A 27747-nucleotide genomic window follows, 5' to 3' on the forward strand; every position below is an offset into this window, starting at 1 on the left:
GACTGCAAACCTGTCCCCATTTACCAGGGAGTAAGTGCCACTGAAGTCATTAGGGCTTACTCATGTATAGCATTGCTAGGGTGGCCACTTATGAATTGCTAAAAAAGAGGACACACATTACCAAAAAAGAGGACAATGGAGGACAGCGATTTTCACATGCTCATTTATATGTATAGATGAAAAATTTGAAATAATTATTATAATTTAAATGGAAATATAATACATCTCACTGCAGTGTGGAAGACTGTGACCAAGGGACTTGTGAGCCTGCTCAGTCTGCTGTTCAGGTGCTCTTTGTTGATTGGCAGCAGTTTTTATGTTTTGTTATTTTTTAAACTGGAATTGGACTGGACAGCCCTTCAAACAGAGGATGCCTTCAAACAGGACAGTCCTCTGGCAGCCCTCAAATTGAGGACTGTCCTCTGTAAAAAGGGACACATGGCTACCCTAAATTGCACTGCACATGACCAAACCAAAAGATTAGCCAGGAAATGGATCTTTATACTGACAGACTAGTGCCCATTTGTCCCTTGACCCAACCCTACCCAAACACCCCAAAGCCAATTCCCCACCCATTATACTGCAATAAGCTATTCTGCTGTTGGCATTGGATATTTTTTATTCTATGCTTACTAAGTACAATCTATCAACCACTGCCTGTTGTGTAATTTCCATTCACCCTTACACAAGAGCCATTCAGTAAATAGGCATGGCAGAGCATTACTGCTTGATGGATTGCACCCATCTTCACAGACATAGGCCTAGTTCTTGCTGAGGGGTAAACTTGTGCCTGTCTGTACCATGTACCGCAATGGTACAACATAGACAGTAATGATTTTTGTAAGCTGGCTTAGCCTGTTCCTAGAATTTGTATGTATAAGACTGCCCCTGAAGAAGGAGCTTACGGCTCTGAAATGTGTGGAGCTGCAACTCCCCCTCACACACACACACACACATTGGCACCTTTTTCTATTGTACGGTAACTAGTTATGTTTTATAAAATAAAGCTTTTGCATTCCCCGTACACACATACACTCCACTTTTTCAAGCTGTATTGTGAAGAACTGAATACATGTTCTTTGTGGGTTATTTAATATAGGCATCTTCTGACTTCTAAGTTATATTTGGGCTGCATTCCTGTACTCAGGAAGAGGCCTCGTTGTCTTGCATGGGATTACTCCATTGTAAATGGCTTCGGCTATGGGGCAGTATAGAAATGAAATAATAATAATAATAATAATAATAATAATAAAATAAAATGGCTTGAAAATTGGGAAGAACTAGTAAAGTGCCCACTATTATGACAGGTCATAATTCCAACTCCAGTCACAGCCAGTGCAACTTTGTGGGACCTGGGAAAGGGAAGGCCATTTGTTCACCAGGCCATTGCAACTGCAAGCCAAGGGGAGAAGAGGTCCATGCCCTCATATCATGGGAATCTGTTTCAGATGTGGAATGGTATACAAATATTGTAAATAAATAAACAAGTAAATAAATAAAACAGTACCAGTATTACACCTTTTTCTGACTGTTCTGGGATTGATGGTGTAATCAAATCTCCTGATAGACCAGAGGCTTTGCAGCATGTCCAGAAGGACTTTTGAGATGTTTAGTTGTTAGCAATTCCATATAGAGCATCACCACATGGAAAACTTTTTTGATGGTGCTCATGAGCCCTGACTGTCTTTAAATTGGCTGTAAGTTTCTGATGATTCTAACAAAAATGAGAGCTGGAGTGTGTGTTAACAGTTCCCACAGGGAGGCTACTGAAAACTGCCTCCCTGTGGCAAATCTTCACCTGCCTGGACTTAAATTGTTCACCAAGTGGATTGGGACAAATATGTTGTAAGTCCCCATGCTCTGTGTCATGTTCCCAGTAGTCACTAGGAAGAGTATGGGAGCTCACATCATGGCAACCCCTATTCATGTGGTGAGTGCTCTGACATGCTATGACTAGGAATGGATATGATTTGTCAAAAGGAGGCCATATTCAATGACCTCTCCATGAGAACCATAACAAGTGTTCTCAGAGGAACACATACACCTTGGAACTGCAAATAGCATATATGTTACACTGGCTATATGACACTGGACAACTTTATACTATTTAGTTGCTAGCTAAGGTGAAGTGTTTGTGTATATTCTTGTCACGTGAGGTATGCATTCATTGGCCTAAGATTTCTATGGTTCATTTTGTGTTTGAATGGAAAACATACTTGTGGGCAAAACTATTTCTAAAGTAAACACTTAATTCTGTGTTACATCTTTGAACCTGCAGTGTAACATTATGTGGTTTCAACTTCAACCCTTTAACAAGAAATTATTTATGTAAGCTGTCAAAGCAACACAATATAGGCGGCTGTGGGTGGAAAAAAAGGAAAGAAAAGAAATTGAAGCATAAAAGTTGCACTAGGAACATTTCTTGACAAGCTCTCTAGCTGGCCTTTTCTTGTTGTTATAGAAGAATTTGCTGAAGGTGAATTATTCATGACATCAAGCTAACCTTATCTCAGGTCAACCATTTTATTCCCAAGCCTGCTGAAATTAAGCACAGCATGAAGCTCAGGAAAATTTTTCAGTGTTGATAACACCTGCATGGAACAGAGATTCCACTGTGCAATCATTACTGCACACTCACTCACCAACACTGGAACTCAGGAAAGTAGAACATTTGCTCTGTGTTTGCTAATTCGGCCTTTCTGTGCTTTCACATCCGGTTAAACAACAGAGTTATGAAATTCACTGTGACACGTTCAGTGTTTGGCTTAAATATCCTTTTTTCCCATAAAGAGAGTTCTATTGCTTAAATACTATCTCAGTTTTATGTGACATGCATTTCAGAAACCATAGATAATTCAGTGAAAAGTTTCCTGTCATATTGAGATGCGTTGTATTTGTTGATTTGCTAAAACCCATGAAGGCTTGCCATATGGGAAACCTCATCCTAAAACCACAGCAGGCTCCCTTGCCAATATAACACACTTATCCAAATATCACCATTTAGGGAGGCTTGAGGAATTCAACCTTTGCAAATTCCTATGAGAAATGACCTGATCTGTGCAAACTAATATGCAGATTGGAACTTAGGTACCTGCTAGATTTCGCACTGTTCCTATTGTTAGTACACAGTCCTTGGCAGCTTAAATGTATCAAAATAGGCATTTAAATTCATATTATGAGATCAAACCTGCATTTAAATACTTATTTTGAGAATATTTGTTTTTAATTTTCAGATCAATGAAAAACAGAATGGAACAGAATAATGGGTAAAAAAATGTGAAAGTGATTCAGGCATTGTACACATGTAAAGCAATTTTATTAAAGATCATGTGCAAAGATACCCCTTCAGTCCGGAAGCAATGACAACAATAAAGAAATGCTTAGCATTTGGAGAGCACTTCCTAAATGTTCAAAGTGCTTCTGATGCATTATCTCAGGGATATCTATATTACGCATGAATGAATTGAAAAGAGATCTGTTGCTTGCTCTTTCTATTAAAGAAAAGCAGCCAAAGGCTGCAATCCCATTGACACTTCCCTAGGAGTAAGTCCAATTGAAACCAGTGGGGCTTACTTCTGAATAGACATCCATAAAATTGTGCTGTCAGGAGGAAGAAACTCAGAAAATGGAAATGGCAGAGGGAGAACTGCTTAAACATTTCCCTGTTCACTTCTTTTTCCACTCCAGATTGTCCCCTATCTCCTTCTTCCCCTGCCAGTTCCAAATATGTGCAACATGTAATAAGCTGCTCAGTAAATCTTTCTGCAAGTCACTAAGGTAGGTGAGTATTATTACTGCACTGTACTCCCAGTGCGCCTGCTCAAGGTTCCAACCACCTTGGAACGGGAGCCGTGTAGTCCTGTTCAGCCCCCATGGGGAGAGGGAAGTTCAGGAGGCAGAAAGGGACACCTCACCCCCCAGGTCCTCCCCTGCTGTACCAAAAGAACCAGGTTGAAGGTGATGGGAAAGATCTGTGCTTGAGTCCCTGGAGAGCCACTGCCAGCCAGAGTAGTCTGGACAGATGGTCTGATCTAGTGCAAGACAGCTTCCTATGTTCCTAGTGCTAGAGGGCTCAAGTTTGTGGCAGCCAGTTCCAAATATTCTGGAGCATGGGAAAGGGAAAGGGTATCCTTTTTCCTCTCCTTCCTCCAGAAATATCCCTGCATAGTACAGGGGACTGAGTTTTTTTAACCTCATGTCACACATCCTTGATGGTCCATGGGGTCATGAAGAGTCAGACACGACTTAACGACTGAACAACAACAACACACATCCTTGAACCCCTAATCACTCCTTCCTCCAGGATACTTAGCATGAACAGTTGTTCAATTTACAAACTTATATAGCTCTGTGACTGTATACTCAGGGAGTCCTCCAAGTATGTAGAACTTGCAACTTTATTTTTGGGTGGCCCGGTTTCACTTCCAAATTGATAGGCATTCAAGAATCCAAGTTTGCTATTAGGGGGAATGATGTTGCAGAATGGGAAGAGGGACTCTGAGGCTGAGAGATAAAGGCATGCCTAAGGCCCTCTTGTGAGTTCATAACTGAGGCAGGATTTGAAGCAGGGATGTTTTGGATGATACATATCTCTGACACTTAGGCACTGCTCTACTCAATGGAAGAAAAGTCTAAACTTTGCCTGGCCCACACCTCTGGCAATTATGGAGCAATCTGTCTACCATTCTTCATTGAATGTTCCATTTATACATGGCTCCCCCACCCTGTTTCCGTCTTTAATTCCCATGAATTAAGACATCAATATATGTACCTTCCAGGTTTTCACTGAATGCTAACATTTAGTCCTCTGGCATTAATCTCACGGTAGGTGTTCATTATGCATATAAGACAGCTGGATAGACAAGCAATGGAAAGCATCCAAAATCTTTTGTTCCTTTCAGATGAGCCTCAAACATGTTACTCAATGACATGACAAACCTAGATATAGCTGCTAATGGAACAAAACTGAAAATAATTCCTACAATAAGAAAGAAAAAGAAGCCAACACTTTATAAAATAGATCTTCCATTTTTAATGCCATCAGGTGCTTAAACTCCATGGGAAGTTCATATTGGATTTAGTTGTATAAGGCTCCAGTGTTGTAGCTGGCAGTACAAATATCCTATAGTTTTTGTGTCTGAATATGTATGGTACATTTTTGAATGGTCTGATGATCCATAAATCATACAAATTGGAATGTCAGTATTTATATAATCTCAGGGCTGATTAACATTACCCCCCCACCACCACCACCCTCATGAAGTAACCCATGTTTAAAATCCCCTTCTGCCTGTGTTACAATCTCCCTTTCTTAAGAAGCCAGTACAGGGAGAGAATGCTGGAGATATTCTCATTAAGGAACCATTGCCCTCACTCTGAATTAGCTTAGTTTACCCTCAGTGATGTCATCGTATATCCACATCCAATTGGTTATGTGACCATGTCACTGTTGTCAGAAACAAGGCCAGTTTCATATAAAGATGGTACTGTAGGTTTAAGAAAGAAGGGGAAAATTTGCACATACACAAAAAAGCCTCTCCCTGCCACATTTTAGCTCAGCTGTAGATCCTAACCTGAAATCGTGAACTGAAGCATATAGAAACTAAGGATGGCAGCTGTTGTGGATTAATTAACATGGAATATGAGGGTGCAATCTTGTGTCTGTGGCATTACACAATCTACAGTGTGATGCTGGGATGTGTAGTCACATATCACCTTGCCTGGATTAATTATTCCGATAATCATGGTAATTAAAGGGTGGTAAAAAGGATGGATAGCATGTGAATGTTTTTGTTTGTGTAGAATTGAATCAAGATTTAGTCCTGTGTGTGGAACAGCGTTAGTGGGTTTCTTGCACATACTAGCGCTAGTCAACAAAAATATCTATGTGAGATGGTGTGTTTTCTAAAAGCATATGGTAGGAAGCTCATGTTTCAACATTCAGTACAGTAATGTTATTGAATTTGTGGGGCTAGTAGGCAAGGATTTTGTCCCCACTGACCACATGCTTATTGTATTATTTATTGTGATTAAACTAGGTAGTTTTCTCCCACAGTTTGTAATCATAACATTTCCACTGGATCGATTCTTGTAGGCCAAGAGTATACAAGCTTCAGTCACACAGTCCTGTTCATCAAGATATGCTTTATGTCATGAAGAATGTTGTATAGTTTAACGGTGTGCATAGTACTATACCCATAAAAGCTATCCAGTGATACAGAATGTGTTTTCCAAACTTTGCAGTGCTTTTCTCCTCTTTATTAACAACCTTGCAAGACTGAGATCTGAATATGGGATGATTAACGTATGGGATCTAGTTCCAAACAGACTGTTGATTCCAGATTACAATGCGGAGTCATTACCCCCAACAGTTCATCTGCCATGTCAAATTCTCTATCAAAATGGCTAATCAGTGAAAAAAATCCTTTCCCTTTTACCCTTCATGTGTATGACCCATAGCTCGTCAGAACCTACCACCAATCCCACCCTTCCATAGCTAGATGGAGCTTGCAATAGTCAGCCACTTGGGGCTTTTAGCTTTGGCAACCATTAAGTGAGAAAATAGGAAGAGGGAATCTGGCCTTTCATCTCTCTGCTCTGCCCTAGATTGGCCTCCCAGCATATCTAATTGCTAACTGTTCCCTTAGACGATGTTAGAGATATATACTAGGATTGTTTACACAACTCTCAGGTGCTCATCATGCCAGATTACTGGATCTGCCTGCCATGTAGCTGTTAAAGATGAAGAGCCCATCAGAAAAAAGAGGTGCCAATCCTAAATAAGCACTAAGGTGGTTGACTACACGGGGATTCAAACCCAGCCTTTTAAGAGCAAAGAACTCAAAGTCCTGGGCCTGGATGGAGGAATCTGTCAGTTTTGGTTTCTCCCAGATCCATTTTTTAAAAAAACCTCAAATACTTTTTGTCCTAAATATGAAGTACTTTACAAATTTTTGTAAATTCTTACCAAACTGAAATGAAATGAAATTTTCACCCATCCCTAAAGTAGATTGCAGCAGTATCTTCAAGGATACTACTGAAATACCTCTGAAGCTCACTCTGTCAGAGAAATCTGCCTAAGACCTCAACGCTATTATTTTCCCCTTCTCCCCTTAAAAATTATATACCTGGTATATGATGATCATCACCTAGTTTGTCCACAAGATACTCCAGGGCAATTTGTTCACCCACTAGTGAAGTGACTAGGAGCGGGGAGACATTTAATGCTTTGCTCAGAGCCCCGAGAATCCTACGGTTGCTGACAGACACTTAACTTCAATCCATGATCCAAACAAACAGCCCTTTTGGTGCTCTTTTGTTCCCAGGATTGGACTTAATGGTCTTAAACCGGTGCAGTGCAACAATTTATGGCCTATGCTGGAAGTGACCACCTTCCTCATTGTGGTTGTCCCATCCTCGGACATTATACAGCAGGTGTCCCCAACCTTTTTAAACAGGTGGACACATTTGGGAGTTTGAGAAACTGCTGTGGGCACTACCACAAAATGTCTCCCATGGAGGATTTGGATAGTCACATAATGGGAAAATAGCAAGGGAAAGCGCTAGAGGGGAGGGAAAGAGCAAGGCTAGAGGCTAGAGAGAAAGAAGACTGCTCTAACTTTTTTCAAGGTTTTTCTCAAATCAGTTTTTTTTTTTTTAAGGGGGCAGGGCACCAACAATGCCTATGGATCTTTTGGATCCAGTGAAGTTGCTGAGACTAGTGTGCAATCCAGTATGAGCCTCATGTAAAAGTAAGTTATTTGGTAAGGCTTTTCCTAGCTAAAAGATAGAACTGGATGGCTTGGCTCCCTTTGCCTGGACTCAGATGACACAGTAAGAGCATTGCCATAATAAATCCCTATTTCCACTGCCGCACCCTATCATAGCACCATAGGATTTGTCTCTTAATAATTCCTAATCTACAGAATTTGCGGAAACTTAAATTGCCCTAAGACTCAGTAAGCACTCCAAAGCAGAAGGAAGAAAATAATATCCTCCTGTTTCGTTTTTGAATAATCTATATCAGGGGGCGGGGGACAGATTAGCAAGACTTTCCAAAGCTTGACCAAACATCAGAAAGATCTGGCTCATTCCCATATTTTATATCTTGCATATTTCCAGATGTGAGATGATTAGGAACTAGACTTGTCTGGTTTACATTTACACATATGATATTTTAAAACTCTATAGTTTCACTTGTTTGCAGAAATGTCAGAAATCACAGGTGTGGGATTAAAGTGGCATCATGAGCTCAGAAGAAGAAAAGGGGGCGTGGGGAGAAAACACTAGCTTTATCTTAGTCAGAAAAAATGCACCTTTGCAGATTTCTTTAAAGACTAGACGGGGGAAAAATAACAAAAATAATATCTTGGCTATATATTTTTTTAATAGTCAAAGCAATTTGTTTGAGGCTCTGAGTAATACTGGTAAGTGTTGTTGTACAGTTCTGTACCTACTTTGTCTTTTCACATACTGATTTCCAGAGTATATTTCGAACCTGTCACTTTCTCAACTCTGCAAGAGGACTGTCTGCACCCTGATGGAGGGCAGGCATAAGAAGCTTGGGTGACAATCCATGACACACAGGGATAGCTTGTGGGAAACTGTAGCTGCCTAACTTTCTCAGAGCACCACAAAGTATATTGCTGTGACAAGCAAAATAAGAATGGGAAAAAAAGATACTATTTTTTAAAGGAAGTATTTCAGTTTTATATTTGTTCTTGAAACTTTGGGGTTGGTACCTAATTTTAACACACACAAAACCATCCAAGTGAATTTTCTGTAAATAAATGGTAATGCCTGAATAGATCCTGGCTATGTGGGCAGGTCATGTTGCATAAAGGAATGACAGGTTTCCAGATAGAAGAGGTGGAACAGATCAGTCAGATATGGCCTTAGCCTCTAACCAAAGAAGCTGGGAAAACCATGAATTAGATTCTGTAGGGGATCTCTACATGAGCTGTAATAAGCGTTATGAGAATCTGGCAGCAGAATACTCTAGACTTGCCTTTAGGTTCAATAGTGCAAGCAGTTACTTGTGCCATTGTAGCTGAGTTCCAGTTCTCTCCCTGGCAAGTTAGGCAGAGCTGGCTGCCTCCACCCTGGTTGCCAGAAAACCTTCACCCCACCCCTGGCAATGTCAAGCCTCTATTGTAGAGAAGAAACACTTGGCGCCATTAATCCAGTCTGTGCAGAGATCTTAGTATAGGACTTGGAGGACTGTGCTGTAGTCCCAGCTGGATCCCTGCCATAGCAGTTCTCAGAACTGGTTGGTCCCCCCAAAATGAGGTCTCAGACATTGCCTCCCAAACTTTTGATTCCTTCACTCCAGCGCCACTGAGTCTTGTGGGATTTCTTCCTGTTTCTCAGATCCCATAGCCTTGGCAACAGATGAGTGTGTTCGACCATTTCTGCCCTCTTCCTATCAGCCAGAGCATCAGGGCTACGCCACCAGATGACATTAGCATCCTATATGCCCTGTCCTAGATTGTGCCAAGACATACTCGGTAAGCAGGGCTGTTTAGTAGCATCCCACATCGAGTTGCTCCTGGCAAGCAGTCAGCCATTTTGCAGGCAGTAGCCTTGAAATACATATGCTTTATAACAGAGGGCGCTGAACCTCTGTCAGCTGGAGGGTTGAATTCCATTTTGGAGAAGCTCTGGGAGGCCAAATTCCAACAGCAGGTTAGCCAAAAGGAAAAAAGGGCTAAGGTAATACCAAAAAATAACAGCCTAGCTTAGCTTAAACTCTTAGTAACTAAGCCTTAGGGGAGGCATTTCAGCCTTATAGAATTAGGGGGAAAACTGCACAAAAGCCAGGAAACCACCACATGATTAGTGGACAGGAGAAAGGGAGTGTGGTCAGGGAAGGGGGCTCACCATCTGCAGAACCTGAGAGGGCCAGAGGTTCTACACCCCTGCTTTATAATTATGAGTGCTTTGCTATCAGAAATAGGCCAGAAGATAGAGAGGAATGAATCTAGCAAATAACTTTAACATTCCTTTATTTGCTTCACCTACAAAAAAACTTTCACTTGGATCAGGCTACCACTGTATATAGAAAAAGAACTAGGTTTGAGACCAAGCTAAGGTTCCAGTTTTTGATATTGCACGTTCACTGTTGATCTCTCATATCTTGGCCTGGGCATTTTTTTCAAGACGCCCAGGCTCCCATTTGCACCAGGAACCCCTTTTTGTGCCTACAATGAAGGGGGCAAAGGGCCTGCTGCACAACTAGTTGCCAGAGCAACAGGTAGCTGCCTGGCATGACACGGCCTCTCTGCTCCCCTCCCAGCCAATCAGTAAGTGGCTGACCCAGGCACTTGTCAAGGATGTTGGGGTGATCCCTCCAAGGACCCAGCCATTGTGTTTCTGGACTGCCTAATCCTAACCACCTTCTCTGCTATCACATGGTGTTACTTAGGTTGACATAAGCTATTGTTGTGGACCCAGAGTTAACCATTAGTTGATGAGGCTGGGGTCGGGGAATACATTTTACCCAGGATAATCAGCTCTCTTAGTCCTGGGGTTTTTGCCTTCTTCAGATCAATCCCATTTTGCTTTGTTGTCCCTTCAGGGCTGTTTTTCTTTGTCACAATTTCAAACTATCCTTCAACTGATGCTAGGGCATCAAGCAGGATCTTTAGCTGAGAGGGAGTTATGAATTTATGATGGGCTTCTCACTATTTCACTTAGGGAGAAGTCTCTTTAAGGCTGGGGTGCAGAAACTCAGGCCTGGGGGCCAAATCTGGCCCACATGGGGCCCCCATCCAGCCCTCTCACTTTCCCTGGGTGGTCATGTCCCCTTCTCCCCAACCACTAATCATTTGGTGGTTTCCTGGGCTTTGTACAATTTTTTCCCCCGTTCTAAAATCTTGACATGCCTCTCCTAAGAGAGTAAGAGCTTGAAGCTAAAATCTGCTGGTATTTTTGCCCCTTCCCCTTTTGCCTTTGGCCATGGGTGTTTGAAGAACATTTGTGGTTTTGGCCAATAAATATGAGGGCCAAAACAATGGGCTGTTAGTCACTATGAGAAGTGACTCCTGGATCATCTATAATGGGAGGAACCTGTAAGATATTCCTGTCACAGCATGGCCAACAGAGGCACAGTCTGATGTTTTCAACTTTAAAATGTAAACTTTCTGGTTATTTAGGTGCAACCTGGACAGTCTTATCTAGTCATTATCCACTTTGTCATTACCTTAGGTCTTTTTGTCTTGGTTATTACATTTATTTATCTTACTTTCATTATCACAATCATCTGTCTTACTCATTTTTAACTTGTCAGACTCTGCAGCTTCTTGTGTGCTATCGTTCGTTACAAGAAATAATAACCTACCTTTCATCATCATCGTGATTTTCTAATTGGTATACTTCAAAAACGTCAAAAATCTTTGTTAAACTCTAAGTTGATTTTAACGAATTGTGTGTTTTTTGTTTTTTGGCTAACATACTGAGAAACTGGGTTGACTGGGGGTGTTTCCAGATGGAGGATTCATAACACTACCAATTAGAAGGTTTTGTACAGTTATTCCATCTTTTTCTCCTTAACAGATTTTCTGCAGTAAGAAAAATTATGGAAGAGGTGCTGAGAAAACATGGGAGGGTTTTCTCAGATGGAAGATGGCAGTGTGACAAAATGATAAAAGTCTTGTCAGGAAGCACCCTATCTTTGGGGGCACACACTCAAACCTAAAAGACAGGGAGGCTGTCAGAGACTCCAACAATAATCCCTGCCCAATATCTCAATGTTGCCACTTCTGGAGGCAACCATGACCATGGTCATTGATTTTCCACAGTCCAGGGCAGAGTTTCCTGAACAACCCCACACCAGTCATGAACTGTCAGAGACAATATCCTCAACGGCTGGCAAATAACCCCAGTGCCTTCTGTTAGCAGTTGGCAATCCTAGTACCGTACCCCCATAAGAACTTTGTAATTGCCCTTGTATGGCACAGCTATGTCAGTGAGAAACTGTAAGCACAGATACTGTACATCAGTTATTGCTTCTGCATCGGATGTTAAGAATACAGATGTGTAGTAGTGCCGGTGTGAGCGCATCAGCGGTGTCTTCATATCTGAATAATACCATTTCTGATCTAGACAGCCCTTGCATTGTCCTTATTTTTAAGGATTGAACCTTTTCCTACAACTTCGGTACATTACAGAATATCATGACACCACAAATCTAGAATGTTCCCTTTTGTATCATTTTGATTTGAGAACCACACCCGGTTTCTAGGGAATAAATATAGAGCTATTTCCTTGGTTGAGGATGAGTTAGATATTGCCTTATGTAAAATAGATATTGGCTTATGGAAAATAATAGGGCAATTGTTTCTAAATAATCTTTCTGCTTGCCTAGGCATGCCTCATAGTATTAATTAAAAGTGAAATTACGAGTCACATGCAGTTGACTCATCCCTTTTGGAGACATTAAAACAGTGGAACATATTTCCAAATAGATATATTTGGTACTGAGATAGGTATTAGGGTTTTTTTTTTAGTTTTCTTATGTAGATAAGTTCATAAATTATTCTGAAATGCCAGCAATTATTGCTGGTAATGCAAAGCACATCAGGACTGAGTTTATGCCATGGTGAGGGGAGGGTCTGGACTTCAAGTCCAGATAGATATTTTGAATCTTCGACTGACATTAAAATGAAAATATTTCCACCACATAACTTTGCTGCCTTTACACTGAGTTGAAGGGGGAAATGTTTAGAAGACTTTGAGGAAAGCAAGCAAAGGGGCTGATAAAGCATTTTGAACCCCTCACAATGGCTTATAAAACAGTAGGAGGAATGGATTATTTATTGTCTCCTATGGAGAAATAAGGAAATTAGTTTTAAAACAGCGACAGGCTGCTGAGTACAAACAATGGGTTAAGCTTCTTGATGGTGCTGTTGGAGCAGCAACCACTGCATATTGTTATGCCTGCACTTATGCAGTTGACACTCTTGTTTCTTATAATGTACCACACTGGCAGCAGGCATATTTCATTCTTGTAACAGTCATATAACAGGAATCCATTTACATAAATTCCCCTGCACCAAAGAGATGTATCTAGAAACCAACATTATTTCAGAAATGATTCTTAGCTCTATAGTCATGCTCCTCCCAATCCTTATCTCAACCACCTGGCCACAACTGAATTTAAAAGGGGTGGGGTGGGGGACTTTATATAATATCTACAGCCCAGAGCATAACTTTGGCAATATGAAGGCTGAGTTTCTCCAAGATTAGAAAGGGTCAGATGTAGGTTCTGAGCAAACGGAATGGAGGCTCTGTTTGTTAGGAAGTAGGGTGAGACCACCTTCTCACTGCAATATCAAGGACCGAGGTACATACTGAAGAAAGGAACTGGATAAGTCTTCCATTAAAATAAATGGAACATAAAAGTTCTTAACTTTCACAGGATTGCATCCTGGTTATCCATAATTTGAACAGGTAAGCTGTGTACGATCCTGTTTAGAACTTGTACTCTAACCTACGGGGGTGCTCTGAGCAACATGTGATTCAGACAAGATCAGATCCCAAACATTCTGGAAATGCAAATGTGACTTTGTATCCCAAGTTCTAGCTCAGATGAAAACCCCTACAGCAAAAAGTGAAATAATGCAAACAATAAAGGGGAGAAATCTGCTTCCATTTTAGGTTGTCCAGGAGCCAAGAAGAATGAGTTCCTGACCAGTGTTCTGGATGCACTCTCCACAGATATGGTGCATGCAGTCTCTGATCCTGCAGCGTCTTCCAGCAGGTGGGTTAGCTTGGCTTCAAGAGTATTACATTGTGCTGCGTGCTTTGAGAATAATCCTAAATGTTGCACACTCATCTGTTTTACATCTACAGAAATCAACTAATAATGAGATGTATCTGTTAATTTAAAACACAATACAGCACTGATCTTTTAAATGGAAAAGAAGAATCAAGAAGAACATGTGCAGGGTGAATTCCCTTGCTGAGTAACTACTACTTCTCTCATACCCTGGGGATTAAGAGAAAGGTTTTCTTTATCATAGGACATGACTAGGGGTGGATGAGAAATGTGTTTTGTTGAAATTCTTATACAAATTTACCAGATTCATAAACCCAAGCCAAGAAGTGAACTAAGATAGATGTGTGTTGAAATCCACGCTTTTCCAAGCTTGGTGATGCAGTTCATTGGAGGGAAATGCTCACAAAAAAATGAGCATCTTAGGGGAAAGTACATGTAAAACTGTTTTACATCAATGGGAAAGTATTTGGGGAAATACATATACTTGGAAAATGTGCATGGAAATACATATATTTGTGGAAAATGTGCACAACATAGTTGTGAATTGATGTGCAGACTTTAAAAAAACACACTTCACAACCTATGCTGAAAATCTGACAATCCCAGTGAGAACAGTATTACCAGATCCCTCCATCCCTAAACTTCACTTCTATAGTTAGGCTTGTGCCAAGCAACTTTACTTATTTGTTCTTCGAAACAAATCCCTGACTATTACGAAGTTTTGACATTTAGAAAAGGAACAGGATGCAACGTACCCACAACATGGGGTCTTTTAAAAGGAGGTTAGAGTGCAGTGAAGGCAGCAAGTACTTCAGGAGCATCTGATGCTGCAGCACTGCTAAATTATGCAGGTGTGAGCCTGTTCGGTCCCTTGGATGGAAGGTCACTGTGAGCGCCGTGTAAGAGAGCAGAAGAAAAGTTTAATTAATAGAAAAAATTAAAAGGCGGGGGGTTAAAAGCTTCATCCAGCAGCTAGGGTTAACTAACGAGAAACAGTAATTTCATAAAATAGATCTAGTAATTCAAGCAGAAGCAATTTTGTGAAATGACTCCCGCCCAAAACTTTGTTTCGCTGATTCTTCAGCATGTTTACTTGGAAATATGTACAATTCAACTCAAATGGACCTACTTTTGATTCAACATGCATAGGATTATTGCTAGGGATGTACTAAAGTCACTTACCTTTTCGAAGGGTGACATTCGTGGTGGGGGGGAAGTGCTCCGTCCCTCCCCCCCCAAATTCTGGCCGGGGGGGAGGCGCTCCGTCCATCCCCTGAATCCTGGCCGGCCGGCTCCGCAAATGGCGGCGGCCGTAGCCACCGCCATTTGTGTCCCTGCAGTCAGCCGTGATAGGCTACGTAAATGTTTACATAGCCTATCACGGCTGACTGCAGGGATACAAATGGCGGCGGCTATGGCCGCCGCCATTTGCGGAGCCGGTCGGCCAGGATTCGGGGGGGATGGACGGAGCGCCTCCAATAATCCTATGCATGTTGAATCAAAAGTAGGTCCAATTGAGTTGAATTGTATATATTTCCAAGTAAACATGCTGAAGAATCAGTGAAACAAAGTTTTGGGGGGGAATCATTTCACAAAATTGCTTCTGCTTGAATTACTAGATCTATTTTATGAAATTACTGTTTCTCGTTAGGCCTAACCCTAGCTGCTGGATGAAGCTTTTACCCACTGCCCTGCCCCATTTTTCAGTTGCATTTCTCTTCTAACCCTCTTCCAGCCAAACTTAGTTGTGACTAAATCCCACTGAAAGCAATGGGACCTAAGCTAGTCATGACTAACTTGTTTCATTGGTTCCAATGGGACTTAGTCACAATTCACTGTAGCTGGGTCAGGGCCAGCATGCTGAAATAAAAGACACAAAAGTGTTAGTCAAAGGCAATATATTCATCCAATAAAGCATTTAATTTGATTTTCCACGGTGGGCAGTTTTAAATATCCCATGGAAAAGAAAATAGCCTCTGTTACTCACTGTAAAGTTTGTACAAATATATTACATGCTACAATTCAGAGACATTAGAAGTTGCTGATTTGGGGCCAAGTAGAACACTCTTTCCTTTCTTCTGGTGCAACGTGATGCCAAGATCTAACATACAGCAACACACTTTGCTCATGCTGTGGCTATTATACTTCTGTCACTCGGAAAGCCAGAGCTATTTCAGAGACATCATAATTTTCAGCCCAATATTGCTACAACTCAGTCACTCAGCATTTTTCTCCTATAACTGTCTTGCCTTCAAACACATTGTTAAATCGTAAAGAAAATACATTCTCCCTTCTTTCTCCCCTTTTAGCAGTAGTAATGCCCATGTTCCAACAGAACTGGAGCATTTTTAAGTCAAGTTGATTTCTCTCCCATTGAAACCAAAGGGACTTAACAATTCACAGCATTTGTTGGATTATGACCAGTTATTTAATGATACAATTGTATTTTGGAGCTGAAGAAGCAGATTTCTGACCTAAGTTCTCCGCCAGTGAAAAATACGGTTTAAAAAGCAGTAAAACCTGAAAAATTTCTAGTTCTGAGCATGCGTCCACTGTGTAAAGAGTCATGGAGGAGGAGGCTATTGATGGCTACTAGTCCTGATGGCTGTATGCTACCTCCAGTATCAGAGGCAGTATGCCTGTGTACACCAGTTGCTGGGGAACATGGGCGGGAGGGTGCTGTTGCACTCGTGTCCTGCTTGTGGGTTCCTGATCGACAGCAGGTTGGCCACTGTATGAACAGAATGCTGGAATAGATGGACTCTTGGTCTGATCCAGCAGGGTTCTTCTTATGTTCTTATGAAATCAGCTGTACCAATGTATGTTATAACTCATTTGCTTTAATAACACTGAAAGCACAATTCTATACATGTCTACTCTCACTTACTCCCAGAAAAGGGGTATAGGATTGCAGCCTGACTTGTTAACAGTTGGGCATAAAAACATCAGTTACATGTTGAATTACAAAATCATCCTACGTTCTTGAACTCCCACAGTGTTCCTGTGGCTATCCTAATATTGACAGAATGATCAATAAACTATAATGACAATTAGGAAAATGCAGGCATATAAGAGGACAAGATGTAGTTTTATAATTTCATAAATGACATCACATTTTATTGTGTGGGGAAATTGAGGTGGGGGATGTGGAATTTGAGATTGTATCACTTTTTTTTTTTAAGTTTGGGCCCATCTACATGGGAGGTTTACTCTGGTACAACTTCGGCTCATAGGTGTCTACATCATGTGACATTATTAACCACTCCACAACAAACCTGTCCTTTCCAGCCAAACCCCCACATTTTTCCCAAAGGTGTTTTGTGCTGCATTTTTCATTTAACCCAGCTTCCATGCAGTTCCAGTGGTGTGTGCCCTGTATCCCTCAATTAAATGCAGCTTACTACATGTATTTGGGGGAGGGGGTGTTTTGGTGGTGTTTTGCAGCAAGGAAGATTGGGATGGAAAGCAAGCTACTAATTGGCTAATCAGGAAGAAAGAGGTGTTGGCTAAATGTCTATTCAGATGTGAGAACCAGAGACTGGGATGGGAAGCCGTTCTCCAAGGCTTACAGATAAAAGTTCAGAGGGGAGGAAGGAAATTTGCACTCATAAGCACTTTTCCAGACGTGCACAGACGCAAACTATCAGGGCTTTAGAAACATGTCTTCTCATATGTAAGGAGCAGAGGGGAGCAGAGACAAGGGGTGGGTGCGCTTTTTCATAACAGCAACAAGCAGAGAGAAGGGGAAGAGCCCTGTTAGGAGGAAGGGAAACGATTGCTGCTTTGTAAACATACTCAGATGTAAGGAGCAGAGGAGAGAAAGTGAGTAAAGGGAGAGGTGAAGGGGCCGTAAGGAGCCGCTGTTCCGCCACCTGCCCTCCCTGCCACCAAGACTCCTGACAGTCTTCGGCCCGGTTGGCTCCTTGGTGCTGGTGGTGCTTGGTGGGGCGAGGTGCAAGCCTGTTGTTTCAAATCTCCACTCTTATGGGAGAGTGAAGGAATGGAAGGAGTTAACCTTCAGCTTCTCCCTATGCTGAAGATTGGGGGTTTGAAAATGCATACATCTGTATCTCCACACCTTCGAATATGAATGGGGGGCAGTTTTGTCCTTTTTAATTTCTTTGCCTCAAGGACCAATGAGCTGGCATGTCTACTCAGAAGTAAATCACTTTTTTTCAGTGAGGCTTACTCCTGAGAATGTCAGCAAGTTGCTTTTGAGTTCCCTTTGTAAACATAAAAATCTCCATGAAGCATCGTACAATCGCAACTCTGAAGGCTTACTAAATGGCAAAAAAAATGAAGAAAAAATTGATGCCCCCCAGAGTAGTTTTTCACTCATTCCTGCAGTGCCATTTCCCTCCCACCCCTGCCTTCTTGATTTTCTCATTTTTTTGCCTCAAGAAACAACTGCTGAAACCATGCTGCTGCCCAGAAGTAAATCACATGCTGTTCAATGAGTTTTATTCCTGAGAAAGTCAGCAGGTTGCTTTGGGAATGAAAAAAATAGGGATGGATGGGCGCCCCCCCATCTGGATTCTCTGGGCATCCACTGAACCCCTGCCTCCCACACCCCCGGACCTATGCTCAAGCCCCCCCCTTCACTCGCCAAGCCGCCTGCACTCAGCCCAGGCCTGCCCTGTGAATTCTGCACGTGAAAATGTGCATCTTTGATCTTACGCAAAAAGACGCCGTGAATGGCCAATATATGTAAGATTACAGGCATAAATGGTGATCGCAGAATTCACAGGACGGGCCTGGGGTGAGTGTGCACGGCTTGGCAAGTGCACAGGGAGCTCGAGCTGGGCAGCAAGCTCAGCAGGTGCAGCTTGGGGCAGGGGGGAGTTCACTGGACTCCCGGACCCGATCGGGTGCCCACACCATCCCTAGGGGAAAAAAAAAACTTTCTCACCAAGCTTAATGAATGTTAAAAAAGTGGGGGAAGGAAATGTGTTGATGACGTATATCCTTCAGTTGCGGGACTCTGCTCACATATGCATGAAATAGTGCGGGTTCTAGCACGGACGTTTGCCTCAAAACAGTGGTTTTCCCTAGGTATACACTGCATTCACTGGCAACATGTGCCATGCGAGGAGCAAGAATCCAGTTTTACATAGAATTGTCTCAGAAAGCATCCCCATGTGGATGGGGCCTACAACAGTAGTTTAAGAGACCGGATAGAAGGCAAGTGGTGGACCAGCTTCCTTGAAAGGAAGCTCACCCACTGTTAATGATCTTCCCTTGCAGTGCACAGTGACATGGGAGTGTTAGGCACCTTCCAGGGTGCGTTCTCACTTGGCACAGGCATAAAGATAGACGTGGCATGGAGGCGCTGGTGCAAGATGAGTTGTGTGGATGTGTTTTTACAACATTTACGCAAAACTGTGGATTCTGCAGGGCTCCAAAATAACTGCTCATGTGCAGTGCAGTCATTTTTTGTGGATACCTCTTTCAATCACTTAATACTAGCACCGTGATAAATAAGCTAGTGTGATGAAGGAGAGTGCAAGGGGTGAAATTGATAGTCAACCTTATGCTCACTTAATGATCTCTGTCGTTTGCAGGCTTTCAGAACCAGATCCAAATCATACCCTGGAGGAGAGAGTTGTCCATTGGTATTTTAAACAACTGGATAAAAATGCTAGTGGTGACATTGGCAAAAAAGAAATCAAACCATTTAAGAGATTCCTGAGGAAAAAGTCCAAGCCCAAGAAATGTGTGAAAAAGTTTGTGGAATACTGTGATGTGAATAATGACAAATCCTTAACTGTTCCGGAACTAATGGGTTGCCTGGGTGTAACAAAAGAAGACAATAAAGCAGACACAAGGAAACGCCATAGTAAGAGGATTTCCTACTTATTGGGTCTTAATGAAGATGGGTAAAGGGGGAACTTTCATAATGAGATATTTGTAACTCAGACGTAGGGCAGATATTATGAAGGTCAGCCACTGCCTCACCCTTTCCAGCAATGCTTCTTTAGAAGCAATAAGTGGGACCAGCAACAAAATGTAGCATGGAATGCTGCCTTTTCAGGATTCTAGTCACTCCTGATTCTAGTCATTTTATTCCCCTTCTTTTCCTGGTGTTCCATTCACCCCTCCAACAGGCAACATTCCATGGCCACTGAGCATGTTCCATCTCCATTGGGCCATTTGGGGGTTTCCACCCCACACACACACACATGCACACATCTTGGGGGGGGGGGTCCTAAACATTTTTTTGTTCTTCAGCGTGCATAGGTCTCTCACAAAACTGACTGTATGGGCAAACTGATAGCATGTTTTTGCATATACAGAACTTGCAGGAGTGATCCCATCTCTGGATAAGTCATCCTGAATCAGGGTATGAGAAGAAGCAGACTCAGGCAGGGATCATCTGGCCACTTAGGCTCAAACTAGACATGACGGTGGCAGATCTGTTTGCTTAAACCCAGTCTGCCCCAACTGTTTGTAAAGTGAAGGGAGAGTCTAATTTAAAGAACAAAGGGGTCAGACAGCTGACACAGTCCTGTTGCTTATCTGTGGTTTAGTCCATTATCACAGGCACGTTTCTCCCAGCTGGGATCACTTCTAGTATCCCCCCTATTTATATATGATTGGACAGATCCAGGCTGCTGCTATCTGGTTTCAGCTTTTGAGGAGATGTAGGAAAAAATGGCCCAGTGGACGGGATGTCTCCATGAGCTGTGTAAGCCCATTGACTTGGTGTTGTATGTGATTTATGTTATTGTAAAACAATAGCCTCATTTACTCCATGGTACTTTTAAAAATTTATTTAATATATTTTGGGGTGAGGGGAGACTTACTGTCAGATAACATGCCATCTGTTTACCTCCTTGACAGCCCCAAAAAATAATGCTGAAAGCACTCCTTCCAACAGGCAGGTAAGTACAGGAAAGAAACTTTCCATTTTCTTGATACTGTTTTGAGCCTTATCCAACCATCATGGCTTGGCAGTCGCATCTGTGTTTGAATCCATTCACAATGGACTTGCAAAAAGTCACCTCTTAAAGGAGGGAAACTGCCCCCCCTTCACAAAGAATCATAGGAAGTCACCCTTCATTTACTGCCATTTGCTTGATGTTGCATTTCTCTAAAGCCAGTAGTTGATTTAGTGTAGGCTTTCACACCTTTGGTAGAATCTCACAGCTAAGAAAATGTGCTCATTTCTCCTTCCTTCAGAGGTTTGACTCCCTGCACATCACTTACACTTGAAACCAGGCAGTCTGAAAACATTGACTCTGGTAGAACTCAAAACCATTCAAAAGCTTATTTTAATTAGGTAATAGCTGTTGCTGCCCCACATGCCTTACACAGCACTCAAAGCATAGCATACCTTTCTTTTTCTCCCTCTTCCGTTCTCCTACTTTCCTGTAATCTGATAACAAGATGTAACATATATAGTGAAATAGTCCTATTGTTTCTGGGGTTTAAAAATGTATTTCTTTAAATATTTTTGCTGTCTCAATCTCAATTATTTTAAAAGCTGGTGCTGTGAAATGATAGCCTTGAAATGGTCTTGGTTGTGCAAACCATCTGTTGGTAGTTAACTGCTGTAGCAATGTGAGGCTATAAAGGTTCCTCCCAGATGCCAAAGGTGGATTTCATCACAAGGGCTCAGGCTTGAAAGGGAGGCATTGGAAATGAATATGCCTGACAAGAAATGGTTTAAAAGGAACCACCCACCTAAAAGAGATCAGCTCGATTTCCACTGGGGAATGAGCAATAGGGGGTGATAATAAGTGATCTAGGATTTGCTATTTAGCAAACACCTGAATTACACATTATGGAGAATGAGGTGGTAAACTGAAGTGATAGAATTCTGTAATGGAACACTTTCATACAGCAGGTGAGGGGTCATATTTTTGAATGCTCCCACATGTAAAAAGCTGCATATGGTGAACCAGTACATCAGCAAGAGACTATGCTAAGCCCCTCTCTCTGGTGTGCTAAGAGTTTAACCTAGTTTACTGCATGAAATAGTTTCCTTATTAACATGGGGGAGCTTTCAAAATTGTGATATCCCACCTTCTCTTCTGAAGTGATACAATCCTAGGAGGACTGTACCACTGAAAATGTAAATTGCTTCTTAGGCAAACACCTTTTATCTTAGGATATATCCCAACTGGTTCATGCTGCCTGATTGTATCTTCCATCCATGGTTTGCTTACTGTGATAAGCAAACGAGGAACTCTAGCTTGTCTCTCACTTGATCTGCCAGAGAAATAACACAACAAACCATGGGTTATTTCTCTGGATTGTCAGGGGAGAGACAAACCAGAGTTCCTGGTTTGCACATAATGTTCAGCAAATGATGGATGAAGGTCTGTGGGTTGTTCAGCTGCTCCTACGTGCAACAGGAGTGATCAGGCAGTGTGCTCGTGTGTTCATAACATTGGGGGGGGGGCAGTTAAATGCAAATGCAGCATAGATTCACAATGGTGGGTTGTGGGACCCATCTGGCAGGACAGAGCCAGGGTTCCAGCATCAGGGCTGGCCCAAGGCATTTTGCTGCCTGAGGCTGAGCAGAAAATGGTGCCCACCCTTCCAAGTCAAGGTGCATAGTACCCCAAAACAGGCAAGTGATTTTGGCACACGAGGAAGAAATTTTTGGAAGCACCTCTCCCCATCCCTGGCAGTAAAAGTAGAAGAACAACAAAGTAAATAAGCAACAATTTGCTGTCCTTTTATGACACCCAAAATCTGCTGCCTGAGTCAGGCACTTCATTCTGCCTAATGATAGGGCCAGCCCTGACCAGCAACAAGCATTAGAGGATGGGAATAGAGAATTGCTTCATGTGTAGCCAGTGCTACACCTTTAAAATAGCCATAGTGAACAGCTGGTTCTCTGTAGGCTCTAGCACGGATATGTAGGCCACTGCCATCTTCTAGGCTGACTGCAGTATATTTGTGTGGGGTGGGTGGGTGATGGTATATAAATAAAAATGATTGCCTTTTGTTACAATATCATCACATATGCTATAGTAATATACATTTTTGTGATCCTATTTTTCAAATTCTCTTTGGCAGCAAACCTCAAAGAAGCAAGGCTGAACACTTAATATCCAAGGCAGATTTCCCGGACATGTGGGAGACTTCCTCACCAAAAGGCAATAAGAAACAACAACAACCGTAGTATTTGCACTTTGTACTTTAAATGTAAATTCACTTTGTAGAAATGAGATATTTAAACAGACATTTTTAAAAAAAATCTGTGAAAATGTAGTAACAGCTTGTTTTAAACAATTATCACATACAATGTATGTGTCTTTTTTTGTTGTCTGAAATCTGTACGTGCTGGAGGTGTAAAAGTTTGCATTTAATCTTTTTTGTTTGAGAGAGAATAATGTTCTGTCAGACATTAACATAGAAACTAGCCTGGTAGTATTTTTCTTCTCAGTGGTATTGCTTGTTTCCTGCATATCTATTGATACTGTTAATGAAGTTATACTGAAAACCAGCTTGATTTGAAGTCTACTGTTACTCAGAATGTTACTTAATCTGTGTTTGAGGTTGCGTGTTCCTAAGTCCAAACAAAGGACTGGAAATTGATGTTGCCTTCTTATGCACCTTATATAAGCACAGGGGCTTTTCTCTGGTGTTTAGGGTGTTGTTGTTTTCCCAAAATTTTGTTGGCCTTCTCCAGGGCACAATTCTACATCAAAAATGCAACCACTAATTGGTTTTTTAAAACCTTTTGTCTTTTTGTATTTAGGTTTTCATAGAATTTTTTTCCTATCCTTTTTCTTAGAGTACATCAGTATAATGTTTGTTTTATTTCCATTCTTTTTTTTCTTAATTTTTGGATGGTTTAGTCAGCCAACAAACTGACAGGAAGTTCATTGTGTCACTCAAAAGTGGTCTTGCCAAGCCCTCGAATAGGCATAATAAGGCAATAAAGGGGCACATTTGTTCAGTATTGTAAATCTAATTATAAGGAGACAAAGAAGGCAAAGCAGGCTTGTCAGTCTTTACTTTCCTTACACTTGGCTGGGTTGTGATACGTGACTTGTGGTGCCCCAGGATCTACAAAGATAAAACTATCACTTGAACAAATTATGAACAGTTATGGTAAGGAGATGCAATCAGCCCAAGCTCACCCTTAGGGCATCCTTCTTGCCATCTGGGAGATGTTCTTACAAGTTTTCATACCTTTCCTATCATTCAGGGGTAGTTTTTTTTCCCCACCCTTTCCAGAAATGCCTTAAGGGAGCAAGAACTTGCAGATGTGAACTTCATAGCAGAAGATTTGAAAGAACAACAAAAATAAGAATAAGAATAAAGAACTTCAGTAATTGGACAGCAATAAATTATCAGCAGCCAGAGAGATCAGTGCACATGGTAGACAGATTGTGGGCATAAAAAAAAGTGAAGTGGGCTATTGGGATTGTAATCATGAGCATTAACACTTTAGTTCATTAAAACAAGACACACTGAACAATGTATAGAATAACTGTTGGCAATCATGTTCTGACTTATCCTCTGTGTTGCATTTATATCTGCATATATAGCTGCATGATAATGTACTGCTGGGTGACTTTGTATCAACTGGATTTGAGCAAAAGAAAAAAAGTCTTGTGGCGAGAGGAGAAGGGGACAAAGATGCTAATGTATGCTTATTTGTTAAAAGGAAAAAAAAACATTTTTTTTTACTCAGAATTTATTTGATATCTTTTTATAATGCTAAACTTTGAATTTAATCTGTTTAGATTAAAAATGTAGTCTGCTACGAAACCTACTCTGTTTGGTTATTCTCCTATGGCACATAAACAGCCACAAACATTTGTTGGCCTCTTAGAGATCAAAACCAACACATTATCATTCAGGCATGTAACCATAGATTTTTGTTAAGGCTCCATGAAACAGAACAGGCAAGTACTGAGAGTCCCATCATACAATTTGCTGGGGGGCTAGTAAGCTTCTTACATTAGGGGTGGGGAAATTCTTTCAGCTTGAAGGCTGGACTCCCTGGATTTGCTCTTGGGTGTTGCATTCCAATAGTGGGCAGGACTGAAGGCAAACAGTGTAGGGCCCCAAATACAAACACAAACAAACCCCCAACCAACCCCAGCATATTGTAACTTAAAGCGCCTACTTCCAGTAAATAAGCCTTAGGAAAGGCATTTCAACCTTTTAGAATGGGGGAAAGCTGCACAAAAGCCAGGAAACCACCCAGTGATCAGTTGTCATGGAAAAGGGTGTAGAGCCAGGGGAAGAGAGCATGGCCAGATTTGGCTGAGGAAAGCCAGATTTGGCCCCTGGTCTTGAGGTTCCCCACCCCTGTCTTACATAATCAGTTTGCTTCCATGACAAGACTTGGACTCACACTATACCAAAGCTAGCTGATAGGGGACAGCCATTTCAGACCACCAAGCTGTCACTTGGTACCTAGTCATAGTTATCATGTATGGTTGTGTAAACCATGAACCGTCGTCATCTTCAGTTAATTCAGATGAGACATGTGGAATAATACACAGCATGGACAGTGATAATAATCACATTCTGGTTCAAATCTCTGTTTGGAAACTCTTCATTGTAAATCAAAACTTGTATTATATAGAGCTGTATGATGGTATAAGTTGGAAGATGCTGTACAAACTGGAAATATGAGCAAAATAACTTGGTGGCAAGAGTTGTTGGGGAGTGTGGAGAAGGGAATCTAAAAGGCAAATGTATAGCTCATTTGCCTTTTGTGCAGGCTTGTGGTGCCCAGGGTTCCATCTGGAATGAAATTTCATACTATCACAGGCCTTTTGCTGATCTAACATTATTGTGATAACATTATTGTATCTGAAGTACAAAGAGATAAAATATTAGCAGGACAGAATGAGGTTAAGTGAGTTTTAAAATATGTGAATGAGCAGGAAGAAAAAAGAACATAAGAGGTTTGTTGACAGATTTCTTTTACAGGAAAAAGCAAATCTGTAAAAGATGTCTAAATCAGGAGAGGTGACTCAACTTGGCATATCACAAAACCTATTTACTCTTTACAGTCTGTAAGAAAGGGTAGATTAGTGCTGGATACTAAATTCTTCCTTGACAAAGATAATTTGGATATACACCTGGCATATTTACACTAGGATATTATGTAACTAGTTTTCCTATATTAGAAACCGGTGTCAAAAAAGCCCCATTAATGTGGAGAGTGAAAGGTTTATTGCTTTGGCTTTACTTTTTTTTTTTAAAGAAGGCAAATTGATGTAATTAGGGGGTAATTACTTTGACATTAAATACAAACCAGTTAAGTTTATTGATGCCTGAAACATTAGACTGATTACAGTAAATGACTGATGCAAACTGCGCTCACTGTCCCAACTATTTTATTACATTTCTGTTAACCAAAAGCATATGAGGAAATCATTCAATAAACAGAACGACATATTTTTCTTCCTCAGTCAAAAGCCTCCAGTGTTGTAGATCTGAATGATGCAGGCCTCCCTAAATAGGTGCCAAAAATTGCCAGTGGACTGGAAGCTTCTCATGGACCACTGCTGGCTAATACTGAGTGATGCTTCCTGAGCTATGGGATTAAGAGGCACATTATCTGCTGTCCCTCTTGGTTCTAGGGATGGGCGGATTCCCTGCCTTCTGGTCCGTGGGGAATCCGCCCGCAGGGGGGGAGGCGATCTGTTCCTCCCCCCGGAATCCTCTTTGGCCGGCTGCACTCCCTGGTGATTCTGCGGAGCCGCCGGCCAGCTCCGAAGCGCCAGCAATACAGCCGCCATGCCGTATCACTGGCTGAAGGAGACTTGACTTGACTGACTGTGGCCAAAGAGGCCTTAGTTTAAGGGGCCGCAGTGGCTTAGTGGTTAAGATGCTGAACTGCAGACCGGAAGGTCAGCAGGACAGCAGTTCGATACCCGAGTGCTGCGTGACGGAGTGAGCTCCCGTCTTCAGTCTCAGCTTCTGCCAACCTAGCAGTTCGAAAGCAAGAAATTGCAAGTAGATAAATAGGTACCGCTTCAGCGGGAAAGGTAACAGCGTTCCGTGCACCTCGGTGTTCAGTCATGCTGGCCACATAACCATGGAAGCGTCTTTGGACAGCACTGGCTCTTTGGCTTAGAAATGGAGATGAGCACCACACCCTAGAGTCGGACACGATTGGTTGGGGACACCTTTACCTTTACCTTTTTAAGACCTTTACAGCCGCAAATGGCATCCTGGACGCCATTTGTGTCCATGCTTTTCATTGATGCGATAGGCTATGCAAATATTTGCGTAGCCTATCACGTGAAAAAACAGGGCCGCAAATGGTGTCCAGGATGCCTTTTGCAGCTGTAAAGGTCTTACTTTAAGCTAAACACAGCCATTTACGGCTGCATTTACCTTAAACTAAGGCCTTTACGGCCACAAATGGCATCCTGGACTCCATTTGCGTCCACAGTCAGTCCGGTTCAGCCAGCAATATAGCATGGCAGCCATATCGCTGGCAATCTGGAGGTGGAGGATTCAGCCGAGGAGGATTCCGTGGGGAAGCGGTGGTAAATGTTCCGTTCCGCTACGGACTCCGGGGGGCCGGATTCCGTGGCGGAATTCTCCGCCATCCCTACTCGGTTCATGGATGGTTAGGGCAGGCCCACAGTTTTCTGCTCCTGTTGACAAATAAAAATGTCCCCCTTTGTGTTTTATCATATACTGAGCAGCATAGCAGAAGCCCCTTTAAATGATCAAGAGTGACTGACATACTATTTTCTTATTATCATTTCTTTATTAATGTCACACAGCCAATGAGCTGCTAAGCTGCTCATGGGCACCTTCTCCAAACATGTAGGCAGGGACTATACCTCTAAGATGATTTATTGGGACAAATTTCCAAAGTTTCAGGCCTGAATTTGTGGAGATTACATTTACAACAAAAGAGAAGGGTGACATTGCTGTTACTTTCCCCCTTTCATATTTCAGGGGGTGCAGGGAGAATTTTGAGGTCAAGGATGCAAAATTGACTGCAGTCCTTGCTGCTTCCGGCTGCCATT

The 27747-nt window shown here is 41.9% G+C and overlaps 1 protein-coding gene across 2 annotated transcripts in view; it reads left to right on the forward strand.

Moving 5' to 3' along the window:
* Window positions 1–26167, forward strand: part of SMOC2 (SPARC related modular calcium binding 2) — a 201631-nt gene extending 175464 nt beyond the window's left edge. For both annotated transcript variants that reach the window (XM_084828048.1, XM_084828049.1), the window contains exons 10-13: window positions 13657–13759; window positions 19339–19613; window positions 20618–20658; window positions 22805–26167. In XM_084828048.1, the coding sequence (XP_084684174.1) occupies window positions 13657–13759; window positions 19339–19613; window positions 20618–20658; window positions 22805–22828 (443 nt within the window). In that variant the 3' untranslated portion in view covers window positions 22829–26167. The remainder of the gene's footprint in view (window positions 1–13656; window positions 13760–19338; window positions 19614–20617; window positions 20659–22804) is intronic.
* The last annotated feature ends 1580 nt before the right edge of the window (window positions 26168–27747 follow it).

This window comes from Heloderma suspectum, chromosome 1 (genome assembly GCF_057233095.1).
Source record: "Heloderma suspectum isolate Gila_16-S chromosome 1, 16-S_ref, whole genome shotgun sequence".
NCBI lineage: Eukaryota > Metazoa > Chordata > Lepidosauria > Squamata > Helodermatidae > Heloderma > Heloderma suspectum.